Below are 25,859 nucleotides of genomic sequence, written 5' to 3' on the forward strand. Positions count from 1 at the left end.
AGGTACATTCCACGAACCACCAAGTGGGGCATTTGGGGTCGGTAGTTCATTATTTTGGGTGAATGAAGGAGTCCCCCCTGAAGGAGGAGAGGATCCAAATATGCTTGTCATATTGTACCCTGGTTGGAAATCATGTGGGTATGAATACATCGGCGCCATCTGTGATGGTTCTTGGGTGAATACCGGCGGTGTGTAATACATTCCATGTTCTCGTTCTGGCATCGGAGGCAAACTGTACAGTGCTACATCAACAGTTTGTCGACGTCGCCCTAAGCCTCGAGTCTCCACACTTCGCTGTAGTATATTAAACTACTGATATTCAAATTGTGGCTGAGAAGGGGGAGCATCTTGATGTGCCTCAAGTATCCTATCCTCTTCTTCAAACATAAGAGTGATATTCTCGATACATGGCAGTAAATCGTCAAAAGTACAAACCCTTCTCCCAACAGGCGACACCATAAAATGTAGTGTTTCCGTGATTTCATCCTGCATAAAAAATAAAGGAATAGTTATTAAAATAATCTTCAACGCAACATTATTTTCTAAATTATAATGAACAATGTATACCAATAGTCCTCTTCTTGCATGTTTTGGGTCGACATAAACTTTTGTCTTACGCCTATACCACCTCATATATTCAGAGTTCAGACTAAGGGTCCCTGTTTGTGGCGGCGTTTGCTCTACTCTCCTTTTATAGCGACTATTCCATTCATTAAGCGCGGGTTGCATTAGTCGCATCCAATTTCTTCTTTCTTTTCCCTTTAAGGTCAAGTCATGTATGTTGTTGGGTTGCATTACTGGGCCCGAAATAGGTTGTTGCATTCCAAACTGTCGCATGACTCTATCCGGCTGGTGCCATTCCACTTTTTGAAAACAAATAAGTGGTACGATACATGTCCATAATACAGACCCAATAAAACAAACTTGACTCAAATTCATTTCCACATGTCCAGCATAAGAGACCCAAACAAACTGCATATAAAAGTTAAATTAAATAAATTAAGTAACAATTACAACATCATTTAATAAACAAATGTCAAAATTATTACTTTGTCGCGTTTCATGACATATAATTTACGACGAAACTCAAGTAAATTGTCATTGCCTATGTGATGCAATTCACCTCCCAACCATCTTCACTTACCTCTACAAATAAATCCACTAAAAAATATAAACGGCCTATATGCAAAAAAAAAAAAAAAATATATATATATATATAATTATTAAAATATAACAATTTATATAGTATTTAAATAACAATATTATTATCTATAATTATCTTCAACAATAATTAACAATTTCATATTATTATAAAATCAAAAACAAAGCACTAAAAATATATATCAATTTAAACTGCCTATCTACCTACAAAAAAATATATAACAAAGCACTAAAAATGTAACACACTATCAAACTAATAATAATTACCTCTACAAATAAATCCACTAAAATATATAAACTGCCTATCTGCAAAAAATATATATATATATATTAAAATATAACAATTTATATACATTAAATAAATTAAAAACACAAAATAAAAACTAACCAAACAGGGGAAGGGGAACCTGCAAACAGGGGGGAGAAGCTCGCTGCAAAACAAAAAATATATATATATAAATATTAAAATATAACAATTTATATAAATTAAATAAATTAAAAATACAAAAAAAAAAAAAAAACCTGTTGGGGAAGGGGAAACTTCAGGGGAAGGGAACTGTTGGGGGGAAGCAAAACGCGAAGGGGATGCTAAGGGGGGGGACCCCATTTAAGGGCGCCTGGATGCGCCTGGGGTCAGGGCGCGAACCAAGGCGCCTCGGGGCAGGCCACGAGTCAACGCGCCTACGTGCAGGGCGCGACCGTACGCGCCTGGTTGCAGGGCGCTTCCAGCCCCTGTCAGCACTGCCTGCAAGCCGCTGCCAGAAATGCCACGTGTCGCGTTCTGGTGGATAGCGCCCCTTAGGTAAGCGCTTCGAATTACAGAAACAGCACCCCTTGGTAAATAAGAATGGAACAGACCCATTCTGGTAATTAAAATGTAAAAGTGACCCAATATGGTGATTTTGCCTGTCCTAATCTCTATCTTCATCACAAAATTAGTTTGGAAACTACATACTACATAGCCATAGTTTGCATAAAAACTATAAGGCATTAAGTTTTTGTCTAAAATAATTATTTTTTTAACAGAAACTAAACACTATCAAAATTTTACAATTCCTTACCATTCGGCTATTTACCGATTTATATAATAAAATAAATCTTACATGATTTCGTATCTAACAATACATAAATAAATTTATAGTTTTATATTATCATTATAAATCACATGATTACAGGCCATGGATACAAGTTATTTTCCAAATCTGAATTAACTCAAACTAATTCAAATAATTTGAATTAGATCATTTATGTATTTGAATTAAAATTAAACTGAATCAATCAAAATTATTCATGTACGGGTTAGATATATAGACCCGATCAAAGCCAATAAAAAAAATTTGAAGTTGTTTATTAAAACTACAAGGATTGGGACCGCTAGTGTTAGAACTTCTTAAGGTATTACTTTTAGATATATTGTTATTTGTTTCGTCTTTTTATATTTATTTTTTCTGTCATGTTATAATATTAATAAATCATATTTTGTTCATTTGTTTTAGTAAATTTGGTTGCAACATATCTGATTGTAGCAAATTTAGTTACAACAAAGTTTAATTTGTGTAAAATAATTGTAATTCAAACTATTGTAGTAATTCTTGTTGAAGAATATTTTGTTTTAATTTGTATTAGTCTATTTTAAAATATTATGTTGGTGGTATTAAATGAATCAATTTTACTACTTTCAAACATTTGATTTGATAATAGTGTTAATTGTATTAGATATTTGGATGAATCATGATATAAAATAATATTTCAAAGAAAAAAAATCCAATTTAAATGAATAACTCGTTAGCCGAACCGAACCAAACCGTTCATGAATGGGTTAGGTTCAGCTGGGTTTAAAAAAAAAGTAAAAATTAAACCGAATCAAACCAATCAAATTTGATTTAATTGAATCATGAATTTAATCAAAATCGACCCAAAGGGGGCCATGAGCACCTCTAATTCTACTATTCATTATCCTTTCTTTTTTACTTATCTTTTACCATTGAAAAGTCATATAACAAAAAATTATTAAATGAAAAAGAATTAAAGAAACATCTAAACTTATTCGGTTCGAATATTCTACTACTTTATTTGTCACTCTCAATCAACACATGTACTCTATATACTTATATAATTACTTCGTTTTCATTTCTCTAGAATAAAAGCTTCACAATTCATAATTTTGCTTTATAAGACTTTTAGTTAAGTTGTTTTTTTTTTTTTTTTATCTTTTTCTAGATTAATTTTTTTATATTAAACACTATAAATCATTTATATTTTTTGGATCTTACCACAGGTATCTTCCACTAATAGTAATCTTGTTCAAACTGAATAAAACTATGTCATATATATACATACATATACATATATATATATATATATATATATATATATATATATTATTTGAAGTAATTTTTTTATTGTTCCTAAACATACGATTCAATACAAATTTTGATTAACGATTCAAAAATTAGTTTGATAAGCCACGATTCAAATCTCGATTAGATAACCTTACTTTAGAGTCCCCTTTTAGGTACTCATCCCTATCCAACAAGGAACAACTTGTAACGAGGGAGCAAGAATCCTAAAGTTAAGTTGACTCGTTGAGAACAGTCATAAATTTACATATTGGAACCAGCTTGTTTGTAACTCAAGCCTGAGAAGATCTCGTGCTAGTTCATTGGCAATGCTCCCCCAAGTCTCATGGAGTCATGTCTATTGCATCAACCTCCTTTCCAAGTTGATATTTTTCACTATAACTTAAACAATCACTGCTTTGGAAAACCATAGCCTGATAAGGGGCATTGCAACATCGCTCCACATTGTCCAAACAAAACTCAGATGCATCATGTATGAATGATTCACAGTAAAGCGGTAGACAAGCAGGGAGGGGGGAGAAAATTAATTCAATTAGAGAGCATGAGTTTTTAGTTACAATTACAAGTTGTAGATTGACAGTTACCTAGGAATCACAACAAAATTATTGACCTGGATTTTACTATGCGCATCAATAAGCAGTTTGATTAAAAGGGGAAAAATTGGGCAAATTGTGCTAGTATGTTCACCAGTAATACATCTTCATCCTGCCTATTACCTGACTGCCAGACCTTGAAACCTCGAGGAAAGTAGCCAGCATCACTCCAACGTTTTAGAGAAATCAAGGAAAATGGTCCTTGTACATTTCCCGTTGGATCTCTGTAATGCCACATCAAGGTATCCAACTGCACAGCAGGAACCAGTTTTGTAGTACTTTGTTTTTTATTTTCTTCATCTTCATCATCATCACTTAGCTCTATAACTTGAATCTGAGATGACTGTATTTGTTTGTTGGGCAGTGCTTGAGAGATTTTCGCTTCATGCGATTCAGCTGGCTTAGACGTGCCATTATTATATGCAAAACTTATTTGTTGCTCTGGCGGCTGCTGAACAGGTAAGCCATCACTTAGCTCTATAACATCGAGCTGCGATTGCAGCATCTGTTTGTTGGGCAGTGCTTGAGAGATCTTCACTTCATGCAATTCGGATGGCTTAGACATGTCATTCTTATATGTGAAGTTTGTTTGTTGCTCTGGAGGCTGTTGGACAGATAAGTCATCACTTAGCTCTATAAACTCAAGCTGAGATGGCCGTATCTGTTTGTTGGGCAGTGCTTGAGAGATCTTCTCTTCCTGTGATTTGGCTGGCTTAGATGGTCCATTCTTATATGCAAAATCTGTTTGTTGCTCTGGTGACTGTTGGACAGGTAAACCATCACTTAGCCTTATAGCTCGAATCTGAGATGACCACATCTGTTTGTCAGGCAGTGCTTGAGAGATTTTCGCTTCATGTGAATTGGCTGGCTTAGACATGTCATTCTTATATGTGAAGTTTGTTTGTTGCTCTGGAGGCTGTTGGACAGATAAGTCATCACTTAGCTCTATAAACTCAAGCTGAGCTGGCCGTATCTGTTTGTTGGGCAGTGCTTGAGAGATCTTTTCTTCCTGTGATTCGGCTGGCTTAGATGTTCCATTCTTATATGCAAAATCTGTTTGTTGCTCTGGTGACTGTTGGACAGGTAAGCCATCACTTAGCCTTATAGCTCGAATCTGAGATGACCACATCTGTTTGTCAGGCAGTGCTTGAGAGATTTTCGCTTCATGTGAATTGGCTGGCTTAGACATGTCATTCTTATATGCAATGTCTGTTTGTTGCTCTGGCGACTGTCGGACTGATAAGCCATTGCTTAGCCTTATAACCTGAATCTGAGGCGACCACATCTGCTTGTCGGGAAGTGCTTGTGAATCACCGGGCTTAGACATGTAATTCTTATATGCAAAGACTGTATGTTGCTCTGGTGGCAGTTGGACAGATAAGCCACGGGACTGGTGCTCTGCCAAAAGATGCCAAGAAAATCAAAGAATGACATTAGCATGGACTTAGATGAGTAGGTTGGTATCCATTAAGAGATACAATATTTTAAATTACACAGGGAGAGAGATGCTGGGAAAAAGATAGGTATTACCAATGAAGAATCATGGAAAAAGAAGAATGTTTATAACAAACCTATGGTGTCTCGAGAAATGCAATTCAACATAGTGCTATTATTTGTCATATCCAAAAGAGGAACTTCTGGTGCTCTGTGGAGAATGGGAATTGACTTTGGTGAATTGCTTTGTTGTTTTACAAGATCAGCAATATCCAATTTTGAATTTGCAACTTCATTTGGGACCTCGGTCACTGAAGATGATTTTGTATATGTAGCCTGCCAGAACTCCTGTAAATTGTTTTCTACGTTTTTATCTAGAACATCTGGTGTTGTAGATTCTGATTCTTGCTCATCTGCAATAACTTGAGGAAATTCACGTAATAACCGTTCCTGCTCATCAGGACTCTGAAGCTTCTCCCTTCTTCGTAGGTACTCATCCAGTGTACTTCCAATTGATTAAGGAATCTTTTTTTCATAGAAAACCTTTCTTACAGTTTTTGACTTAAAAAGGATCAGTTAACAGAGCATTATACACATGATGAGACAGAATTTTAAAGCACAATGTTCATCACCGCAATTGATTGCTTTCTAATTCAGGAGTATAAGTACTACTTTACTGAAAAAAGAATAAGTGAAAGTCATATACAAGGGATTGTAATGTAGTCAGTCTGCATGACTTTAAGGTGGTATGTAGTTATTAAACAGCAGATAAGTCTGCATGCTGCATTAAAGAGAAACACAGAGGCTGCCCCCACTCTTCTCCCATGCCACCTGGGCATAACTCAGGCGGTTGGGGGTTAGGAGAGAAATTGAGTAAATATCCTACTTATGCGATGTGGTTCAAAAGAGAAATATGCTTCACCCTAAAAGTAAAACTATCCTACAATGACACTGAAAGAATTGCTGCAATTCGCCAAAACAAAAGAAAGAATTGATGCAGGAAACATTAGACAAATTAAAGAATTATGCAACTGTCAGATGAAACACAGACTGAACAAGAATTGATTTGATGGCTCAAATCAATTAGGTGACCAACTCATACAAATTGAGTATAGGCCTAACTCAACCCCAAAAGTCAGCTCATGGGTGAAAGTTGCCCCCCATTTATATACACGATTCATACATCTATCTTTAGTCAATGCAAGACTTGGCGTGTAGATAATATGGTAGGTGGCTCAATATTGAATCTAGGATAGGCTTTGATACCACCTTAGGATTTGGGTTTGAGCCTAACTCAACCCAAAAACTAGTTTATAAGGTAAAGGTTGCCTATTCAGACACTGTTTCTGGTTAATGTGGGACTTGGATTTTTCCTAATACCAACAATAGTCAAAAAAGATTGTTTGTCCTGAAAAACAATGATGGGAACAGATTTTTTATTATTATTTATTTATTAGTTGAATAAGCAAATCAGTAATAGTATATGCAAAAATAAATAAAATTAGAAATCTATACAATCAAGGATCATGAAGTTGTTATTAGTTACTATATATATAGATTGCCATAAACAGCCAATGGTTTTATTTATGACAAATAGTACAGTTAAATGAGTTAATAATGTATGAAGTATCCATTAGAGAACAAATTTAATTGTATAGCAAGAGTGGTGTCATGTGCTAACTAGGTTGTTGCCATCTTCTGATGCAAAAATGGATGGGGAGACATTACCACAATATAGAAAATTCGTCAATCTAACAAATATCAGAAAAGGATATTCTCTGCGCCAACCCTTTTCATTAGCTCGATCAATAAGATTTTGTAGCAGAATAAATTCTCTTGCAAGCCACTAAAACAAAATCATCACATAAAAAGAAAGCAGGAATTAGGAAAGTTAGGCGAAAAATAAAGCCAAGATATCAAAAGGGTAAAAATAAATTCTTATTTGAAACAAGCATGTACAGTGCATGTATAGTTTTAATGTGCACACAAAACAAACATGACAAGTATACACATGCGCATGCATGTATGTAAGAATTGATATTTGACATACAAGATAAGTATCAATAAGTATGAGAGAATATATCTAAGGTACAGCTAGCATGTATAAACACGATAAATAGTATCTAAGAGGTGTCAAATGCATAAACACAAAAGTGTTCTTTATTCCCAAGAGTACCTTATAGAGGTGATAGAATGTGACACTGAATGACAAATTCTATTTATGAAGTGTCAGTGATTCAGTGCGGGTAATTGATTAATGAAAAGAATGCATGCAAATGAAATTATTATCAATGTTGATCTAATTTGCAATGGAGCATGGTTAGCCATGAGCATTGCATAGTACTGAAAATAGAAATCCGTAAAAGAAGTATCAAAAAGGCAGGCTGCTATAGAACTGAATTTTGGCTTTTCCTGGTGCATAAACATGTTACAACAAAAATCATCAGCATATGTACAGACACCAACACATGGAGTAAAAAGTGGGACTGCCCATGAAATGACTCCAGCTGCCTTCTTATAGTATACAACAGTAGCCAAGTCTTTTCCCATTAGGTCTGTGTTTACTTCAGCTTATTTTGAAGTTCACTTATTTATCCCAGCTTTCAAAGAGAGCTTTTGAAGAAAAAGCAATTATTTGCATAAAATAATCTATTAACAAACATAGACTAGGTGACATTGGTTACAGGAAGAAATAGGACATTCTGTTGCTCTTTTTCATCCTTCTTAAATAGATGCTTCACACACTCAATTATGAGTTATGATTTTGTTTTGTGAGACTTGTGGTCAAGCTATTTTGTCAATTTATTGGTATAAAATGTTATATTGCAAACTACATTATTTATCATTTATATGATATAGTTCAAGCTGTTTTTCATTGTGTCCTCCCTTAATCGTACAATTTGATTATATTCACAATTCAAAAAATAGCTTGACAAATTATGAGAAAATCATGAACAGAAACATAAATGAAGCAATCAAAACACAAGGTTCAGCTACAGTTCAGTACATACATGCTTAATCATATCCTCATGCAATACTCTAGCTGTCTGCTCCATATCCACCTACCATGTATAAAAGAAAATGTCATATCATTTAGATTCATTAAAGCATCAGACAAAATATCTAGTATCTAGAGTAAAACAGACTTGCATGTATACGGAATACACTGTGCTCTGTATTCCTTTCAGTTCACAATTTATGGAAGTAGATTGTTCTAGTGATGCAGGAATTTCACTATTTTAGAATAATTCACAGCAATAAAAAGAGCTTACAATCATAGGTCTCTTGACCAAGCCATCTTTTACTCTTTGGTGCAAATTCTCACACTCCTCCTGAAACCCAAGTCACATAATCTCAAGCCCAAAAATTTAAAGGCAAGAATAATAATACAGATACGGAAAGCATAAAGTTCTTGAACATGATAATATCATTAATATAGTATAAAGTAGCTACACAAAGTTGTGATTCTTATGCAAAAGTATGCTATTTATTCGTAAGCACTCAACACTTATTTAAACTATTTTAGCTAGTGAAACAAATTTTTAAAAAAAATGACAAAATTATTATTAGCTTATTAATGTTGAACATAGAAAGTACTTTTTCCAAAGTAGAGCATGGAGTTCGGAATTTGTATGGTAGTTACTTTGTGTTTTGTTTTAGTAAAGAATTTCCAAACCATTTTGCTCCATGCCCTATTTCTCAGACTTCTATTTATCTTCTAAGCTTTGCATTTTCCTACATGACTTGACACTGACTTTTGATTATCGTCTATTATATTTTAGGTTTGTCCTTGAGAGTTGAGACTATCCATAAATAAACCATGTTGTTGCAGGTTAGAATGAAGATGTGGTTTTGTAAAATAGCAGCAGCTAGAGCACATCCCCAGATCCCCAACATTTAGAGCAAGATACTGGCTCTACTAAAACTTAACAAGACTACTTTTATATCAATTTTTTTCTTCTATTTCCCACCCCATCCTTTACTTCTTCACATTTTAGTTTTGCACCAATTGGTACTAGAATAAAACCATGAAGCAGTAGTCAGAAGACAACATACACCGTTATGATGCATAGAACTCCCCCCCCCCCACCCCCCTTCCCACACCCTGGAGTCCCATTTTGCTTTACCGTTCTTTTGGCATTAACTCTATCAAGCATGGTTACAGCCAGATGTTACGCATACATCACATCCACAATTAAACCCCACATTATTAAAAAAATTAGGATACAAAAAAATGGTGTTGGAAGATAATCAGCAGTAAACAATATCAAACCAACCATCAACTTCCAGCTAACATGTGCTTATTTAAAACTGTCAATGAAGTATTGCGGCATTAATTTGATAGAAATTGATCAAGAACAATGATTACACAGACAACTTGACAGTTTTGGCTTACACCAGAGCCAACATTTTTTTTTCTTTTTTGGGTACATGAAAATTTATGGGGAGGAAAAGTTGCTGCATTCCAAGTTCATGACATAGCCACAAGCCATTTCAAATGGTACTTAAAGTTACAAATGACATGCCAATGGGCCTCATTTAGATAAATTTCTCAACAAACACTTATAGGAGAAAAAAAAATAGGAGGTAAAATGAATCAAATTTCTCCCTTAAGTGAAAATCAACTTATGCACCTAGCTTCTGGACAAATTAGATTAGGGAGCTTCTAAAAAACTAATGGGAGAAGTTTAATTCATTAAACCTCTTTATTTTCTTATCTTATAAATGCTTGTTAAAAAGTTATTCAAACTGGGCTTAAGTAGATAAAATTTGATCCTTCTAGTTGAAGTTAACCCTCATTAACAGAGTCCACAATTTTTGCTAAATAAAGCTAAAACTGAAAGTAGCAAGACATGTTAACTGTACCTCAGAGAAATTATCATCTGAAAGCATTTGAATCCTGATATCTTTAATGAAACCAGAAACTTGAAGGTGAATTTCCCCATTTACTTCAGAACTCTTCTTCGTACCTGGACAGTAGTCCAGAAAAAACAGTACTTCAGCTAATTAGAAGAATTAAATATCATTGCCTAATTTTTCTACATCTGTCATATTCAATTGTCAATTGCATGCCAAATTCATAAACAAATAATAGATTAATACAAAACAATAAGAGAAATAATTTTGGGAAGGAGCCCATAGAAAATTAATTGGGAACCAAATGGAGTAGTTTTTTTGTTCATAGTTATTCATTGTGAATAGTCTAAAGTATTCAACTAGAATGAATCATAACTGGCACGTGACCTATATTAATGATGTCAAAAAGCAGTAAATGATTAAGTACAATTTTTTCCCAGTTATTTAAATCCCACCCAGCTTGAGGTTTATTGGATTAGATTGCTTTGTTCATTGTCTTTCGTTGTGAATAGTCCAAATCATTCAATTAGGACTAACCATGTCTGGCCTTGACCTATCCTAATAATGCCAAAATAGAGTACAAAATAATAAGCACATTGGGATTGGCTTCACTTATGTGAATCCCAACCAGTGTGATGTTATAGGATTAGACAACTTTGTTCATTGTCATCAATGCAAATAGTCCAAAATTTTCAATCCAGACAAATTTGACTGCTTCGCCAGATCATCATATACATGTGACCTAAAAACTAATGATGTAAAAAAAGTAATTAAGTACATTTCAGTTTGCTTTATTGTTTGTAACCTCTGCTTCTAACAAACATAAGTATTCAACTTAAGCAGTTGATGAACATACCTATTGAAAGTGAAGTGTACATTTAGAGGGAAAAAAGAATTTACTTGAATGCAATGTCATAATCAACGAACAGCAGCCAAATTACCTGTGACTTGCAAAAGCTGGTGTGAGTTTTTCTGAAGGTAATCATTAGGGTCACATCTGATTCTTATGAAGCTTCCAACAACTTTAGTCTCAAAAGTTTCAGGGTCCTTTAAAAGGTCCATAACTAGACTCCTCTTCATATAAACAAGCTTGATGTTGGCAGGAACAATGGCAGCAAAACAGCTCCTTGGTTTTTCAAAAACTGGTTTCTTTGGTTGGCTCTTCCTCTCGGAAGGTGCTGTTCTCGGGGTTTCACAAGCTGTCAAGGCATTCTCATCATCTTCTGAGTCAAAGAAAACGCCATCAGAGGACTCCTCACAGTTCTCCTTAAAGTGTGACTCTAGCAGGTCATTGATTTTCAACCGGCTAATGGTCTTCCTCCCAAACAGCGAATGAAGCCTCTCATCACACTCAATTCGCTTCTTTTTCGTCTTGTGAAAGAGGTTGTGCTGCTTAACATACTCCATTACAATATTTGCAACCTCACTTTGAGCTATCTTGGTGCTCGTATCTCTACCGATGGATTCGAGAAACCAAATAAGGGAAGTTGATCCCCATCCTTGATATTCCTTTTTCTTTGTCCTGTATTTCCTTTTCCTTCTCATGGGGGTCGGAACCGCCTCATTAATTTCCTCCGTCCAGAAAGAACCAGCACGAGGTTCATCACCCATCCTTCCTATCATAAATAACCCTAAATCCAACCCTCCTCCACTAAATGCTCTCAGTCTTTCCACCTTTCAAATTCCCCTATTCCCATGCTCTCTCTGTTGTCAATCCCCAACCAAAAAAATCAAATTAATTAAAAAATGACAAATTGACAGCAGAAAACAATAAAAGAAAAAACAAAGGCATGCATTTCCATTGCTGACGAAAATTGAAAACCTAAAACACAGGGGAGCTCAAAGCACCATGAATAATCAGAAAACATAACAACAAAAACATTAATTAACCAAAGGAAGCACATATTCAGAAGCAAAATGGAATGAAAACCACTAAAAAATCGTCGTCTTCAACGACATAAACAAAAACTAACAATCATGTAATTTGGGAACGGAAAGAAAAAATTGCTGAAAAATTGAGAGAGAGAGAGAGAGAGAGAGAGAGAGAGAGTAGATACCCGCTGAAGAAGGAAGTTGACTGAGAGTGACAGTGTTGTTGAGAAAGTATCGTTCGAAGATTCTAGAAGAAACAGAGATTTGAGAGAGTTATTGCTGATTGGTGCAGAACGCAGTACTGAGCAGTATGTGTGTGTCTCTGGGCAGAGTGAAGAAGCAGCCTTGTGGTTGTTGGCCTTGTTGCTCACTGAAACAGCATAAAACGGTGAAATGTGTGCAATAGGCAGGAATCAAACACAGAAAGCAAAACGGAATGGTCCCACAAAACCAAATAAAATAACTTATTTTCAAGCATATGTATATATATATATATATATATATATATATATATATATATATATATATATTTTTTTTTACTTACTTTAGACATGACAATGAGGTGGGTCGGCGACCCGTTTAACTCTTTATTTTCCATTTCGGTGAAGCAATGGCGGGTGTGTTTGGGGTTCTTTTTTCTACAAGGGTGGTGGCACGTTGAGACTAAAACCTAGGATATTGTGTGAGCTTTTAAAACCCCTTCCATCACTAGGTCAATCTTGTGTGGGTTGGAATGCATTTGGGATTGGTTTAAAAGAGGCGAAAATAACATATTTATACCTAATTTCGCTTTTGTTGGATTTTACTAGGTTGAGAATATACATGTATTTAGAATTATTTTTTTTACAATAATAACAAGACTTGGATTTTATGTAAGTTATCCAAATCCCCTCATCACTAGGTTGATGCGGGTGGATTAGGGTGTATTTGAGATGGGTTTAAGAGAGGTGAAAAAAAATACATCTAACTTTGATTTCGTTAGGTTTTATTAGGTTTGAGAAAAATTATGAGAAACTTATGTTGCCTTTTTAAATATATTTTAATTGTTTATATATTTTAAATAAATTATATATTTGATTATTAATAATATTTTAATTCAAATAACATATAAAGATTAATAAATATCTTAAAAATAAAAAAATTAAAGAATTATGTAATATATGCATTACTTTAATTTTATAATTTAATTATTATAGTAGTAATTGATTTATATTTTTATATTTATTAAAATTAAAAATATGAAATTTAATTTTTTTTTTTAAATATATCACGAGGTAGTTTTGGAGGATGAAAGTGTAAAAGTGAAAGAGTGAGATAACACACCTTCAAACTCGACCCAAATCCAACTTTAGTAAATCAAAACCTTGATCTCAATCAAAATGAGTTTTTCATTTAAGGTTTGGTTAGTGTTAAATAGATCATTTTTTGTGAAAGACAAGGGTTAAGGCTTGAAAAGAACTTTATTTAAATTCCACGAGGGAAGTGAACTCAAGATATATTAGCTAAAATATAGCCCGACTTAAAAAAGAAAGAGCAATATTAAAGACATGACCACAAGTGTCGATACTAAGACCATGCTTACACAATAGGTCCGCTACTTGGTTTGCCTCACTATATATGTGTGCTTATAGGAATACACTCCCGTTTTGTGTTCAAAGTCTTTCACCCTCCTCGAGTTGGAATGCTACATGACTCTATAAACATCCATGCTAAAGTAAATCAATGGATGTTTTAGAATCAGATTCAACCTCCCTGCCATTGCACCATTATAGTTAAGTTTTAACTTCCCTGAACATTGTGGAAACCATGAATTACTTGATCATTGTGGAAATTTTCAGCAATAAAAACTGCCATTTAGAGATACCTTCTACAATGTCCTTTGCATGCATCCTTTCGTTTGAGAAGATATACTCATTACAATACTTCCAAATAAAAGATAAAGTGACTCCAAAGAAAATGTTCCTATAATTGGAATCTTGATCCCAACATGATTCAATAATTGGAATCGAAACTGTCTTAGAATGGTGTCATTCTAAGACATTTTTTATAGAACTGTCGTGGAAAGTCTTGACTTTCAATAACATTGACTTCAAAAATGGTTCAAAACCGTCATTGAATGTGCTTTTTCTAGTAGTGTGAGTTATTTAAAAGTCACCTTCTACAATCATGATTATAGAACAAATCATTTAGAGAATTGCCAAAAATAAGGGAATATACTTGCCTTGCTATAATGCAGTCCCTTAGACAATGCAAAACTGTCTCTACATTTGAATTGCACTAGACACAAACATTTGATTGTGACATACATCTTCTATAGTGACAATCATTTGTAAGGAGGTCATTATGTGCAACTTTCACTACTAGAAAAGTGGCATTTAGCGACCGAAACCAGTGACCGAAATAGTTGTGTCGCAATTAGCGACCGTAGTAGCCACTGAAATGCTTTTGTCGTAGCTTGCCACTGAAGTTGCGACCGAAATTTTTTTTTCTTCAGTAATTTACATCAGCAGCCAATTTAGCGACCGAAATGAAGTGTTGCAAAAAATTTCAGTGACTATTTCGGTCGCGAAATATCTATAAATCAAAACTAATTTAGCAATCGAACTAGTGACCGAAGTGGACTTAGATATAGCGACCGAAAGAATTCAGTCGCTAGTTTATGATGATAGTGACCGAAAATGTATTCGGTCGCTATATAACAATTTTGACGTCTGCAACTGAATTTATTATTTTCTAAAATATTTATGAAACTAAATTTTTAATTTATTTTAACTCATAATAAATATAAAATATATTTAAATACGTTTTATAGTTCAAAGTATTGAAATTAATATAGTAATATTTTTAAATTAGCAAAAATATATATATATTTTGTAAATCATAATAATATATAATTTTTTATTATACTATGATAATTTTTAATATAATTAAAATTTAAATTTACTTATTTGATTAATATAAATAAATATGCTATCATTAGTCTTTATTTGTGTTTGTACAAAATAATTTTTATTTATATATTTATTTGAATATTATAATAAATCAATACCTTTTATATCATGAAAATATGTAATAATAATCAAATTTTGTAAAATTAAGTATTTTAAACTCTGAGTTTCCTTATACTTCAAAATTTACTATTTGAATTGCTGATTCTAATTGTTGATTGTTAAATGTTATATATATATATATATTCAAAATTCACTATATGAGTTGTTGATTTTAATAGTTAATCGCTAAATCTTAAACATTGACTACACTAGAAAGTTGATCAACATTTACTTAAAAAATAAAATTTTAAAAATGTTTAAGAAAAAACTAGAACCATGATCCTTAAAATGAAATAAACATGACTTCTTTACCATTACACCAAAGTGTTCATTTGAATATATAGTGGTAAATAAAGTATTAATATAAGTTTTATGGAAAATATTTGAAATTCAATTTTATTCTTTTTTAATTTATTATATTTTATAATCTTATATAATATATTTTAAAATATAAATTTAATTACTCATTTGTTTTTTATAGTTTTATCATTTGTACCTTTTAATATTTGTAGTTTTAAAGTGATTTTTTTAGTTCTTATGATTTACATTTTAATCATCGTATAATTTTTGTAGTTTGAAAGTGATTTTTTTAGTTTTTATCATTTGCATTTTAATTCTCTTTTAGTAATTATAGTTTGAAATTTGTCTTTTTAGTCCCTATATTTTATATTTTAATTATCTTTTAGTTCTTATCATCAAAGTATGACTAATATTGTCAATTACAATTAACTACAAAAATATTAAAAGGTATTCGTAACTAACTTATGGTAAGATAATTTGTAATAAAAAAATAGTTAATAATTTATAACTAATTTGTAGATAATTATTTTTATATATTTTTTGTAGTAAGGACTAAAAGATAATTAAAATACAAATTATAGGGACTAAAAAAATCACTTTCAAACTATAGAGAATAAAAGAGAATTAAAATACAAACTATAAGGATTAAAAAGATCACTTTTAAACTATAGGGACTTAAAAAATCACTTCTAAACTATAAGGACTAAAAGGTACAAATTGTGAAACTATATGAACCAAATAAGTAATTTAACCTAAAATATAATATATAAGATTAAATTATATTTTCACACTAATTAGAATATGTATGTTTATATAAGTTTCATTTTTATTTTATATATCATATTTATCTTCTCAAATAATGTTTGTGATTAAGTGACAATATTTTTTTAATCTAAATTAAGACATTCATGTTATTTATTGTAATATAGATAAAAAAAATACTATCAATGAATCACATACATAAATATTTAAAAAAATAGAAAATACAGTCATTTTATTTAATTACATATCTTTACTAAATAATTAAATTCTTTTAAAAAATTACGTACCTAATTAAATAAATTTAAATATAAATATGACTTTAGTGTAATATATACACTAATGATTCAACTAAATTTAATAAGACTCAACATGAACTTAGTATAACATATATAGTAACCAAAGCTTATTAACTAATTAAAAGTTACTAGTGCGTGTTCTCGTGTGATGGACAGATTAATAAATTAATATTTTTTTTATTTTAAAAAATTAATTTAAGATTAAATATATTTTTAAAAATAGTCAAATTAATTATATTATGAGAAAAAATTTGTGTACTAACATATATAAATGTGTATTATACTCTCACTTTTTTTAAGAAATCCCTTTTTTTTAGATACTACTCTCAATTGATTATGTACAAGAGTCAAACTCATGTTTTTTTAATTTCGTATATTACATGTTAAGATCCTTTTTTAATTATCTTGAATAAAAACAATTATTTAATATTATATTTCTAAAGTTATAAATTAATTTAAGAAAAATTAATAAAGACAATTGAGTTAAAATTAAGTTAGGAAAATTAATAAAAATAACTAAATTTTACCCACACATATTACCCACGGAATATGCATTTGTCAAAAATATAAATTTTACTTATGAATATTACCCACGAGATGTGTCAGCCACTTCGAGCTGATAAATTTTTGGATTGGACTGCATTGGACTAATTTTGAGACGAGATGCTATTTTCATAGCCCCACCCAATCCTATATGGATCAAATGGGACAACTCATGGGCTCATTCATTTAAAAAAAATATAAAATAAAATTCTAAAAAATTATTTTATCTCGTGCGGGAATATTTTTAACTATTTATCTTTTTCGTGTTTTTAGATATTTTCTCAACTTTTTATGGCCATTAACATTTTTCTTTCTAAATTACATTTGAATATATTTTTAAATAAGTTATCAATAGTTAAAATAATTTTATATCATAATATGAAGTATTTTTCATAAATAAAAGATCATTTATATTTAAACATATAATTTTTATTTAAATAAATTCATATTGCTTAAAGAGAATTAGAATTTGTTTATATTTAACATATAAATACTAAAAGTGAATTTAAACCAACTTATAATAATTCAAATCCAATTAAAAAAGAACTTATATCTTTATCGGTGAAAATTAACAGGCTGATACATGCACCTGTAGTATAAAAAATGTATATTTTCAATTAATCAGAACTGATCATTAAAATAATTATTTTAAGATTTTATGAAAGATAAGAATGCAATTTTTCTAATAGTAAATTAGATTTAAATCCAGTATAGTAGAATGTAAATAATTGGGGGATAATATAATTGAAGATATCCTATAACTACGGTTGTTTGTAACTGTAATGCAGTGTTACAAACCCTGACATGAGTCACTATTATTATCAAAAAATTTAGTCACAATTGATTACTATTTTTAATTACTAACATTTTTTTATCACCGACCTATTTTTTAGTTGACATAATAATACACATAATCTTTTTTAAATATTAAAATGAACTCCACTTAAATAAATACATGTTAATTCAAATATAAAATTAAAATATAAATAATCCATCACATGCTCAATGTTGGTAAAATGTTTACCGTTGGTAAAATTTCAAAAAAATCATATACCTACAATTACTTAATATTTATAAAATCCTATAAAACTTCTACCTATGATTCTCATAAAATAAATACATATTAAAATCACACTACAAGATATACATGAAGCGAAAAGAGGGTAGTGTGTTGCGTAATAAAAGAAAACGAACGATAGGCTTCAGTCTAGATCTCAATCGTCTCCACCTTGCTTTCTTCTCCAATGTCCGATTCTCTCACCGATCTTGCGCCAAATACAAATTCGTTACATCCTAACCCAGGTATCCTTCTTAGCATTTCCCTTTATGCAACATAACTCATAACTCATAACGCACACACCCCTCTTCTCTAGCGTTTCGATTTCACCTTGTTTTCCTTTCTCAAATTAGGGTTCCGACGAGCATGGTGGACGGTCCGACGAGTCCAGGCAATGGTAGCCATGAGAGTGGCGAGCATAGCCCTCGCTCTAACGTGCGCGAGTAGGACAGGTACCTCCCCATCGCTAACATAAGCCCCATCATGAAGAAGGCACTACCTACGAATGGTAAAATCGCCAAGGACGCCAAAGAGACTGTTCAGGAATGCTTATCCGAGTTTTTAAGGTTTGGAATAAGTTTAATGTTTTGCTTATATGGAATAAGTTTAATGTTTGGAAATAGTAGGCAAAAAATGTTTTTAAGGTAACCTGTTTCATTTGGATTGTTTGGAAGAATCTTTTTTATGTAGTAAAATTACAAAAAATGATTTAAAAGTTTTTTGTAGTAGCTGGTTTTGTATTTAAATTAATCAATTTGCAGAAGTCTTCCCTGTGGCCCTTGATGCATGCTTTGAGAATCTCAAGAGATTAAATGATGAACTGTCTGAAAAGTATGTGCTTTTGGGCAATGGATTGAAACCCTCTGAAGCTGATGTTATAGTGTATTTAGTGATTCATTCTTCCCTAGTATGCATTTCACATTCATCATACTTGCTTTCAGAATACAGGACCGCTTCCCCACCCCTTGTGTTGTGAACTAAAATAGTTGGTCAAACGGGATTTTTTGGTCTTTAATGCTCTTTCTTATTTTGTTAGGATTTGTGCATCTAGCATATATCAATTTGTATTAGATTCTTGATTTGTGTTGAAGATATCTAACCATTTTGTTGGACTAATGTTATCTTAATCTTCTTTTGCACTAAAGAGTTGATGATAATCATGATATAATTTAATCATTAAGGTTTTAATTAGATATCTCTGGTTGCTTATTGCCAGATCAACCTTTCAGACACATGTATTGAGATGGATGGATTACATTCAGGTAATGTTACACCTTAAATGTGCTTATGTTCATGGCTATATATGTATAGGAGATTATACTACGTTGCTACTCATATGTGATATTTTCTGCTAATCGGTGCTACTTCCACAGTAAAAGTTAATTGATTGTTTGTGTACCGAGGTGACACTCCTCTGCATTATAAATGGACTTATTTTATTTGCATTTTTACTCTTCCAGCTTAGTTTCAAATGGGACATTAGCCATATAGGACCTCAAGGCCACAGTTTTAAATGGTTGAGATTCTTGCATCAAGTTTATAGCCCATTTCTTAATCATTATTTAGGCTTTAATATCCTATGAGTTGTTGCAGTGTGTTGTCTAGCTATGTTGAGTTTACCAAAAAAAATGCATTTATTTAAATTTTACTCTCAACTTTGTAACAAAATTGTTCATTAATTGTTCTGACTGTATGTTATTCTTTCACCAGCACAAGCAAGAATTTGTAGGTTTATTTGAGAAAATATTGTTGCAGAAGCCTGGATTTGAGCCCCCGGTGAGACATCATTCCATTGTTGCCTTTTGATTTTCTTCATATAGATTAAACAAATGTAAGGTGCAAAGCATTCAGCTATAGTAATTTAAGGCATTTATTTAATAACATTTTTGGAAAATAAAGAACAGATTTAAACAAGTTAAATTTGTATATTTATTTCTTGTTTTAGATTTCAACAATTCATTAAAGAATTAGATATCAAATGTCAAAATAAAAATATGTTAAGTTTTGTACAAATATTCCTTAATTTTTTTTTTATAACTAACTGGGTCCAATTCACAAAGAATTTTAATGGTGTTGACATGGTAGTCAACGTTGCCTAACAATTTACTGATGTGTCAGTCAATATCTATCAACACAATTTTGGGTGATTTTGGTCCCAAATTCCAATTGAAATGAAACATTTTGAAAAACCAGTTGAATCTTTTTCATTCATGGACTAAAATGAAAAATCACATGCTTTTGGGGAACTCTAATTAAACCTTCTAGTTAGATTGACTACAATACATACATCAATGAGTGCTTGTATCAAGTTCTAGATTTTTATGTATTATTTTGATTTAATCTGACCTGGTGCTAAGTTCCTTAAGTATAGCCTTTGTATTTTGGCATGCATAAGCTACTGTGAACTGTCTACTGCTAAGTGCTAACTAAGCTTGAGCAGTGTAAATAAAAAACCCAATGCTATTGTGAACTGTGTACTGCTAAGGGCTAACTAAGTTGAAGCAGTGTAAATAAAAAACCCAGCATGTCCACTTCAACTTAATGGTCTTTTCTTTCTAAGACAGTGCAAGTATCCTTAAAGAGTTGTGAAAGCAGTTTGAACTTTGAAATGACCATTGTGTATATGCTTGTCAATATCCTTAAGAAGTTCAATCATGCACCCTAAGACAGGCATATGTAGATTTGTGATGCCTAATAGCTTCTTAGTTTTTCATTCCCCTGATATTTTTTGAAGGTAACACATCCTGTTGGAGTTGTGGAAGCTGATTTAAAATCAAACAACACTGAGCAAAGCGTAAAGAATGTCAGCAAGTCCGAAGTAGACTCAAGCAAGGATAAAAACAAAGTTGAGGTAAATTAATCTATTGCTTTTTCACAAAAGTTCCAATATATATTTTTGCTTTTATTTTTCTCTATAGGAAGACGACCTAGATAAAGAGATATGACATGATTAGGTTATGACCAATGATAATGATAAAAAGACTTTTCCGGAGAAAAGAAATTTGTTGGTGAACCAGTCTTGATCCTTGTTGGGTACATATTGAGGTAGCTCAGAAGTTCATATTTAGAGTAAATATCTCTATTTCATCCAACTATGTCTTGGTAGCTCAGAAGTTCATAGTTTGCCGTGGTCTATTCCCTTTCTAAATTTGGCTACTTTCAGTTAGACGTGGGTAATGATTGGGTCAAGGTGGAAATGAATTGAGTTAAGTTAGGATTTAAGGCTTGAGCCTGTCCTACTTTACAAATCAAAGATCTGAGCTTTGCCTTGTTTACTTGATATGAGCTTTTTTAAGGCTTGGCTTGACCTTTTAAAAGTTTGGCTTAGCTTGGCAGTCTATTTAAATGCCTACTTCATGGTAAAGGTCTATTGAATTTGAATAAGTAACATACTTCTAAATAGGCTAATGAGTCTACACTTGTATGCAAGCTAGTGAATATAATCCTTTAAATAGGCTAACAAGTATATAATTTTAAAGTATTATAGTAATAATTTAATACAACAATAATATTATTATTATGGAATTATTGGTATTTATTTAAATCTATGTAGTCAATAGCTACGGCCGCTATAGCGGCGGAGTAGCCCCCATCCGCGACGGGCACCTCTGGGAGTGGTTTTGTGTCGCGGCTGGAGCGGCCGCTATTGCGGTGACGCAGGGCGGAGCGGCATGGGTTCTGGAGCGGTTTTTCACGCCGCTACTTCGAACCATTGGAATTTCCAAAAATACCCTCAATGAGGGTAAGTGAAGGTATTTTAGGTTTTTTGAAGGTCACTCTTCCAGTTCCTCCCACCCAAGCCTCCCCCTTTTCCTCCTCCTCTGCCACCCTCCGTCCTCCTCCCCCTCACACATCGCCGCGGCGGCTTCATCCCCTCCTGCCTCTCCGACGACGCCGTCTCCATGCGTAACTTCGACCATGGCTTCACCGTGATCGCCGCCATCCTCCGCCGCATCGAGCCCCTCGACAACTCCGCCATCTCAAAAGGCATGTCGCCCGCTGCTAGAGACTCCATGAAGTAGACCATTTCCACCATGCTCGGATTGCTCCCCTCCGACCACTTCGCTGTCATCGTTACCGTCTCCAAACACCCCCTCCATTGCCTCCTCTTCTCCTCCATTGTCACAGGTTAACGTAGTTTATAAAGGAACTCTTGGTTTGAAATTTAATTAAAAATAAAAGCTAGAGATATGAGTGCGGTTGTTGGCATTGAGTGACACTAGCTGAGTGATGAGTTCAATGCTTGTCTGGACTTTCTTTCCTTTTGATCTTTTTCTGATTTTCTTATCTCTTTCCTTTATCTCCTCTTTTTGTTCCCATTTAATCTATTTTAGTAGTTGTACTAGTAATTTCTCTTTACTCCTACGAATAATTAATTTTATATTGATTAAGAAAATTAATTAATGTTATTTAATTTTATTAATCTCAAATAAAAAATATAATTATTTTTTAAAAAAATTATTAAAATTTGATATCATAAATAAAAAATCATTAAAAATAAATAAAAAATATTATATATAACATAAAATAAAATAAAATAATTTATATTTAAGTATGTTATTTTTTTCTTATATATTATTTAGTAGGAAAACTAAAAACTTATATGTAACCGTTGGTGCAAGTGCTACAAACTCAATTCCTCTAAGCATAATTATTTAATTTGTTTTGGAGGGTATTTTATCATTTTCAATAAATTTTTCTACTTTATATTTTGTATCTTTTGTTTAAGTAACTATATTTTGAGTTATTTTTCTGTTTTTGAACTTATATATATATATATTATTAATTATTTAACATATATAAAAAAACATTAGAATAGCGGTCATCCTGCTATCCGCTATCTTACTTTTGGGGTTGGCCGCCCCGCTACGCCGGTATTGACAATTATGATTTAAATAGGTCTATTGAGCCAAAAAGACTTTTTGAATGACTAGAAAGACTAACCTTTTTAACTAAATAAGCTTTTAAAAAAGTCTTGATCTGACCTCTTTAGCAAACAGGCGTGCTAATTGCTCAGTTTTAATTTTAATGACCAAAAAAGAAAAAGATGTCTGGTCCCTATCTGTGCTGGTTGTAAGTTAAACTAGCAAAGTAGAAAAGTAGAGACAAATTATGTTTGGGTACCCATTTAGTTTTATATATCCTCTTCATATGATAGTTTGCCAAATACCTTATGACTTTGTTATATACCTTTTATCGGGCTTGGAGACATCACTTTAAATATAATGGTAAGATCGAATTTAATGTAAGGATCAATGTGCCAGCCAATCATCAGGCAAACTAAAGTATCAAACATATATATATAGTGGCCCCATTTTAAGGTATATCATGACAATTGCAAATACTTTTTTGTTCCAATAGCACTTGACTAGAAACTTGCATGTGGTTCAATTTTAGTTTGTCGCACTTGTTTTATTGTTCTTTGGATATAACTTACAGTTCTTGAAATCATTAATTATACTTATGCTTTGTCGTTCTAATTTAGGATTGACGGAAAAGAAACAGCCGGATAAGATTACACCGGTATTTTCTTTGCACTCGTTAACTTTGCATTTTTAAAATTCATAACTCATGTTTTGTTTAAGGGTGAAGATTTAACATTCAACATGAGTCTAAAGGTGGGGAACATGAGTTTAGTGGTTGCATTGGAGCAGTATATCAGCTTCTTTCAGAGATAAAGTTCCTGGATGGATGAAAGATACTTTTTTTGTGAGTTTGTATTGTTAAGGCATAGTATTTTGTTATCTTTTGAAGATCAATTCTTATTATAGTTTAACTAGTAAATTTTTATTCTTTTCTTTTAGCCTATTCTTATTTTTTTCTCTTGTTAAAAATCATAGTAATGTTATATGGTGCAATTTATGGTTTTAGGAGTGCACAAATAGTTGTTAGGGGTAATTTCAAAAATTTTAATTTTTATTATTTTTATAATGTGATTATTATTGAGATTATTAAATGCATACTATTTTTATGTCATTTTTTTTATCTTCGTACTATTGGTTTTTATTTTTCTTTTTCATTGTTTCTTTTATTTTTATAACTTACATATTCTTCCAATTTAAATGTTATTTTCCACATAGTAATTAAAAAAAATATATGAATGGTAAAGTAGCAGTGAGCATAGAAGATTTATTATTGTTTATAAATTTGATTATATAATTTAATTGAAAATTATATTTACATTCAATAATTATTAAGCAAATAAAAAATGTAACAAATGAAAACAAAAATAGCATTTTTTCTTTTAGCGACCGAATTAGCAACCGAACAACATTTATAAACTAAAATTAATTATTAACTAGCGACCGAATTAGCAACCGAAAGTAATTTCTTAAAATTTTAATATAAAATAAATTATTCAATAGTGACCACAATTATGACCAAAATTAATTTTTTAAAATTTTAATTTAAAATTAATTATTCTATAGTCACTGAAATAAGCAATTTTCATTTATTTTGTGTTTCAAATTAATTATTCAACAGCCAACCAAAATAGCGATCGAATCTCCTTTAAGTTTGTTTATAAATAAATTTTTGTTATTTATTAGCGACGAAATTGGTGACTGAAGCAACCATATATATAGCAACCGAATTTACTTTCTTGCGACCGATAGTTTCAGTGGCGAAATAGCGACCAAATATTAATTCGGTGACTAATGACATAACGACTTGGGTTTTGTGATGTATAGTCTTCGGTTGCTATTTCGGTTATTAACACTTTTAGCGATCAAATATGTTGGTCGCTAAATCGTGTTTTTCTTGTAGTGTTTCCACATCATCACCCTAATTCTCTCTTTGGGGCCTTTAAACACCAGATAGCCTTGTATTAAAGAGTCATTTCCACCGTCTCTTCCAATAGATTTATACACAACCTTAAAAGAAAAATTCCCATCTATGCAATCTCTCCAAGTAGGCCTACCGTCATCCTAAGTAATTTTAGGTGCAACCAAACCAACCCTCTAATAATGTTGCACATATTTGTAGGGATCAAAGATTGGAGCTTCTGCCAATCCCATTCTCCATTAGGTGAGACAAAATCTAACGGGGCATTTGGTAGGGGGGAATTTTTGTCATGCCCAGGAATCATGAATTATAGGAATTAATAAAATTTGTTTGATTAACCATTGAAATCTTAAGATAAGTTTTCTAGGAATCAAAGAGTTATATAATATTTTTACCACATTAAATAATTTAATAAAGAATAAGGTGATATTTTTACTGTAGTAAAAAAAAAAATTAATCAGGAAAATAAGATTCACACATTTCCCCATGAGAAATTTTTTACGAGAAATTGATTAAAAAAACATTTCTAGAAAACATGCTTTCATAGAAATGTTATTTTTTAAAGAAAATTTGATATCAAACATGTTAGTTTCACATGAACATATCTATATTTCATACTCTAATGAATAATAAATAAGTAGTAAGAGAGATTTTGTCATGAGAACGTAAGATATATAATATGTTGAGTACAATTTGTTTGTCATTTGACCTTATAATAAATTTATCTATTTTAATGAAAAAAATAACATATTTAACATGATAAAGATATTTTAATAAGAGTTTAATATTTA

General features: G+C 31.9%; 2 protein-coding genes across 4 annotated transcripts; one reads left to right on the forward strand and one right to left on the reverse strand.

Moving 5' to 3' along the window:
* Positions 1-4,032: 4,032 nt before the first annotated feature.
* On the reverse strand, positions 4,033-12,836 carry LOC100779294 (uncharacterized protein At5g08430). Of its 2 annotated transcripts, XM_003533224.5 has the most exons (9): positions 12,822-12,836; positions 12,463-12,647; positions 11,347-12,109; positions 10,415-10,518; positions 8,821-8,880; positions 8,560-8,610; positions 7,324-7,394; positions 5,686-6,050; positions 4,033-5,512 (listed from the first exon to the last, which is right to left on the reverse strand). In XM_003533224.5, exons 3-9 carry the CDS (start codon positions 12,026-12,028, stop codon positions 4,167-4,169), a joined length of 2,679 nt encoding a protein of 892 aa, XP_003533272.2. In that variant the 5' UTR covers positions 12,029-12,109; positions 12,463-12,647; positions 12,822-12,836; the 3' UTR covers positions 4,033-4,166. The 2 variants fall into 2 exon arrangements, with proteins under 2 accessions (XP_003533272.2, XP_040860892.1); XM_041004958.1 differs by lacking the exon at positions 12,822-12,836 and having other exon boundaries at positions 12,463-12,716.
* Positions 12,837-18,369: 5,533 nt separating this feature from the next.
* Positions 18,370-24,088, forward strand: LOC102661431 (nuclear transcription factor Y subunit B-2). 2 transcript variants are annotated; one of them, XM_006587338.3, is made up of 6 exons: positions 18,370-18,530; positions 18,639-18,851; positions 19,502-19,547; positions 19,996-20,061; positions 21,020-21,136; positions 23,771-24,088. In XM_006587338.3, the coding sequence occupies exons 2-6, from the start codon at positions 18,769-18,771 to the stop codon at positions 23,774-23,776; spliced, it is 318 nt and encodes a 105-aa protein (XP_006587401.1). In that variant the 5' UTR covers positions 18,370-18,530; positions 18,639-18,768; the 3' UTR covers positions 23,777-24,088. The 2 variants fall into 2 exon arrangements, with proteins under 2 accessions (XP_006587401.1, XP_006587400.1); XM_006587337.3 differs by having other exon boundaries at positions 23,871-24,088.
* Positions 24,089-25,859: the final 1,771 nt, after the last annotated feature.

The sequence above is a fragment of the Glycine max genome, chromosome 9, assembly GCF_000004515.6.
Source record: "Glycine max cultivar Williams 82 chromosome 9, Glycine_max_v4.0, whole genome shotgun sequence".
Taxonomy (NCBI): Eukaryota; Viridiplantae; Streptophyta; class Magnoliopsida; order Fabales; family Fabaceae; genus Glycine; species Glycine max.

Coding starts and splice junctions, on each gene's coding strand:
- LOC100779294 (XM_003533224.5), bottom strand. CDS start 12,028: ATGATAGGAAGGATGGGTGATGAACCTCGTGCTGGTTCTTTCTGGACG. Junction 10,519..11,346: donor CCAGCTTTTGCAAGTCACAG/GTAATTTGGCTG, acceptor ACTACTGTCCAG/GTACGAAGAAGAGTTCTGAA. Junction 8,611..8,820: donor TGGTCAAGAGACCTATGATT/GTAAGCTCTTTT, acceptor TATACATGGTAG/GTGGATATGGAGCAGACAGC.
- LOC102661431 (XM_006587337.3), top strand. CDS start 18,769: ATGAAGAAGGCACTACCTACGAATGGTAAAATCGCCAAGGACGCCAAA. Junction 19,548..19,995: donor GATGGATGGATTACATTCAG/GTAATGTTACAC, acceptor TTCTTTCACCAG/CACAAGCAAGAATTTGTAGG. Junction 20,062..21,019: donor AGCCTGGATTTGAGCCCCCG/GTGAGACATCAT, acceptor TATTTTTTGAAG/GTAACACATCCTGTTGGAGT.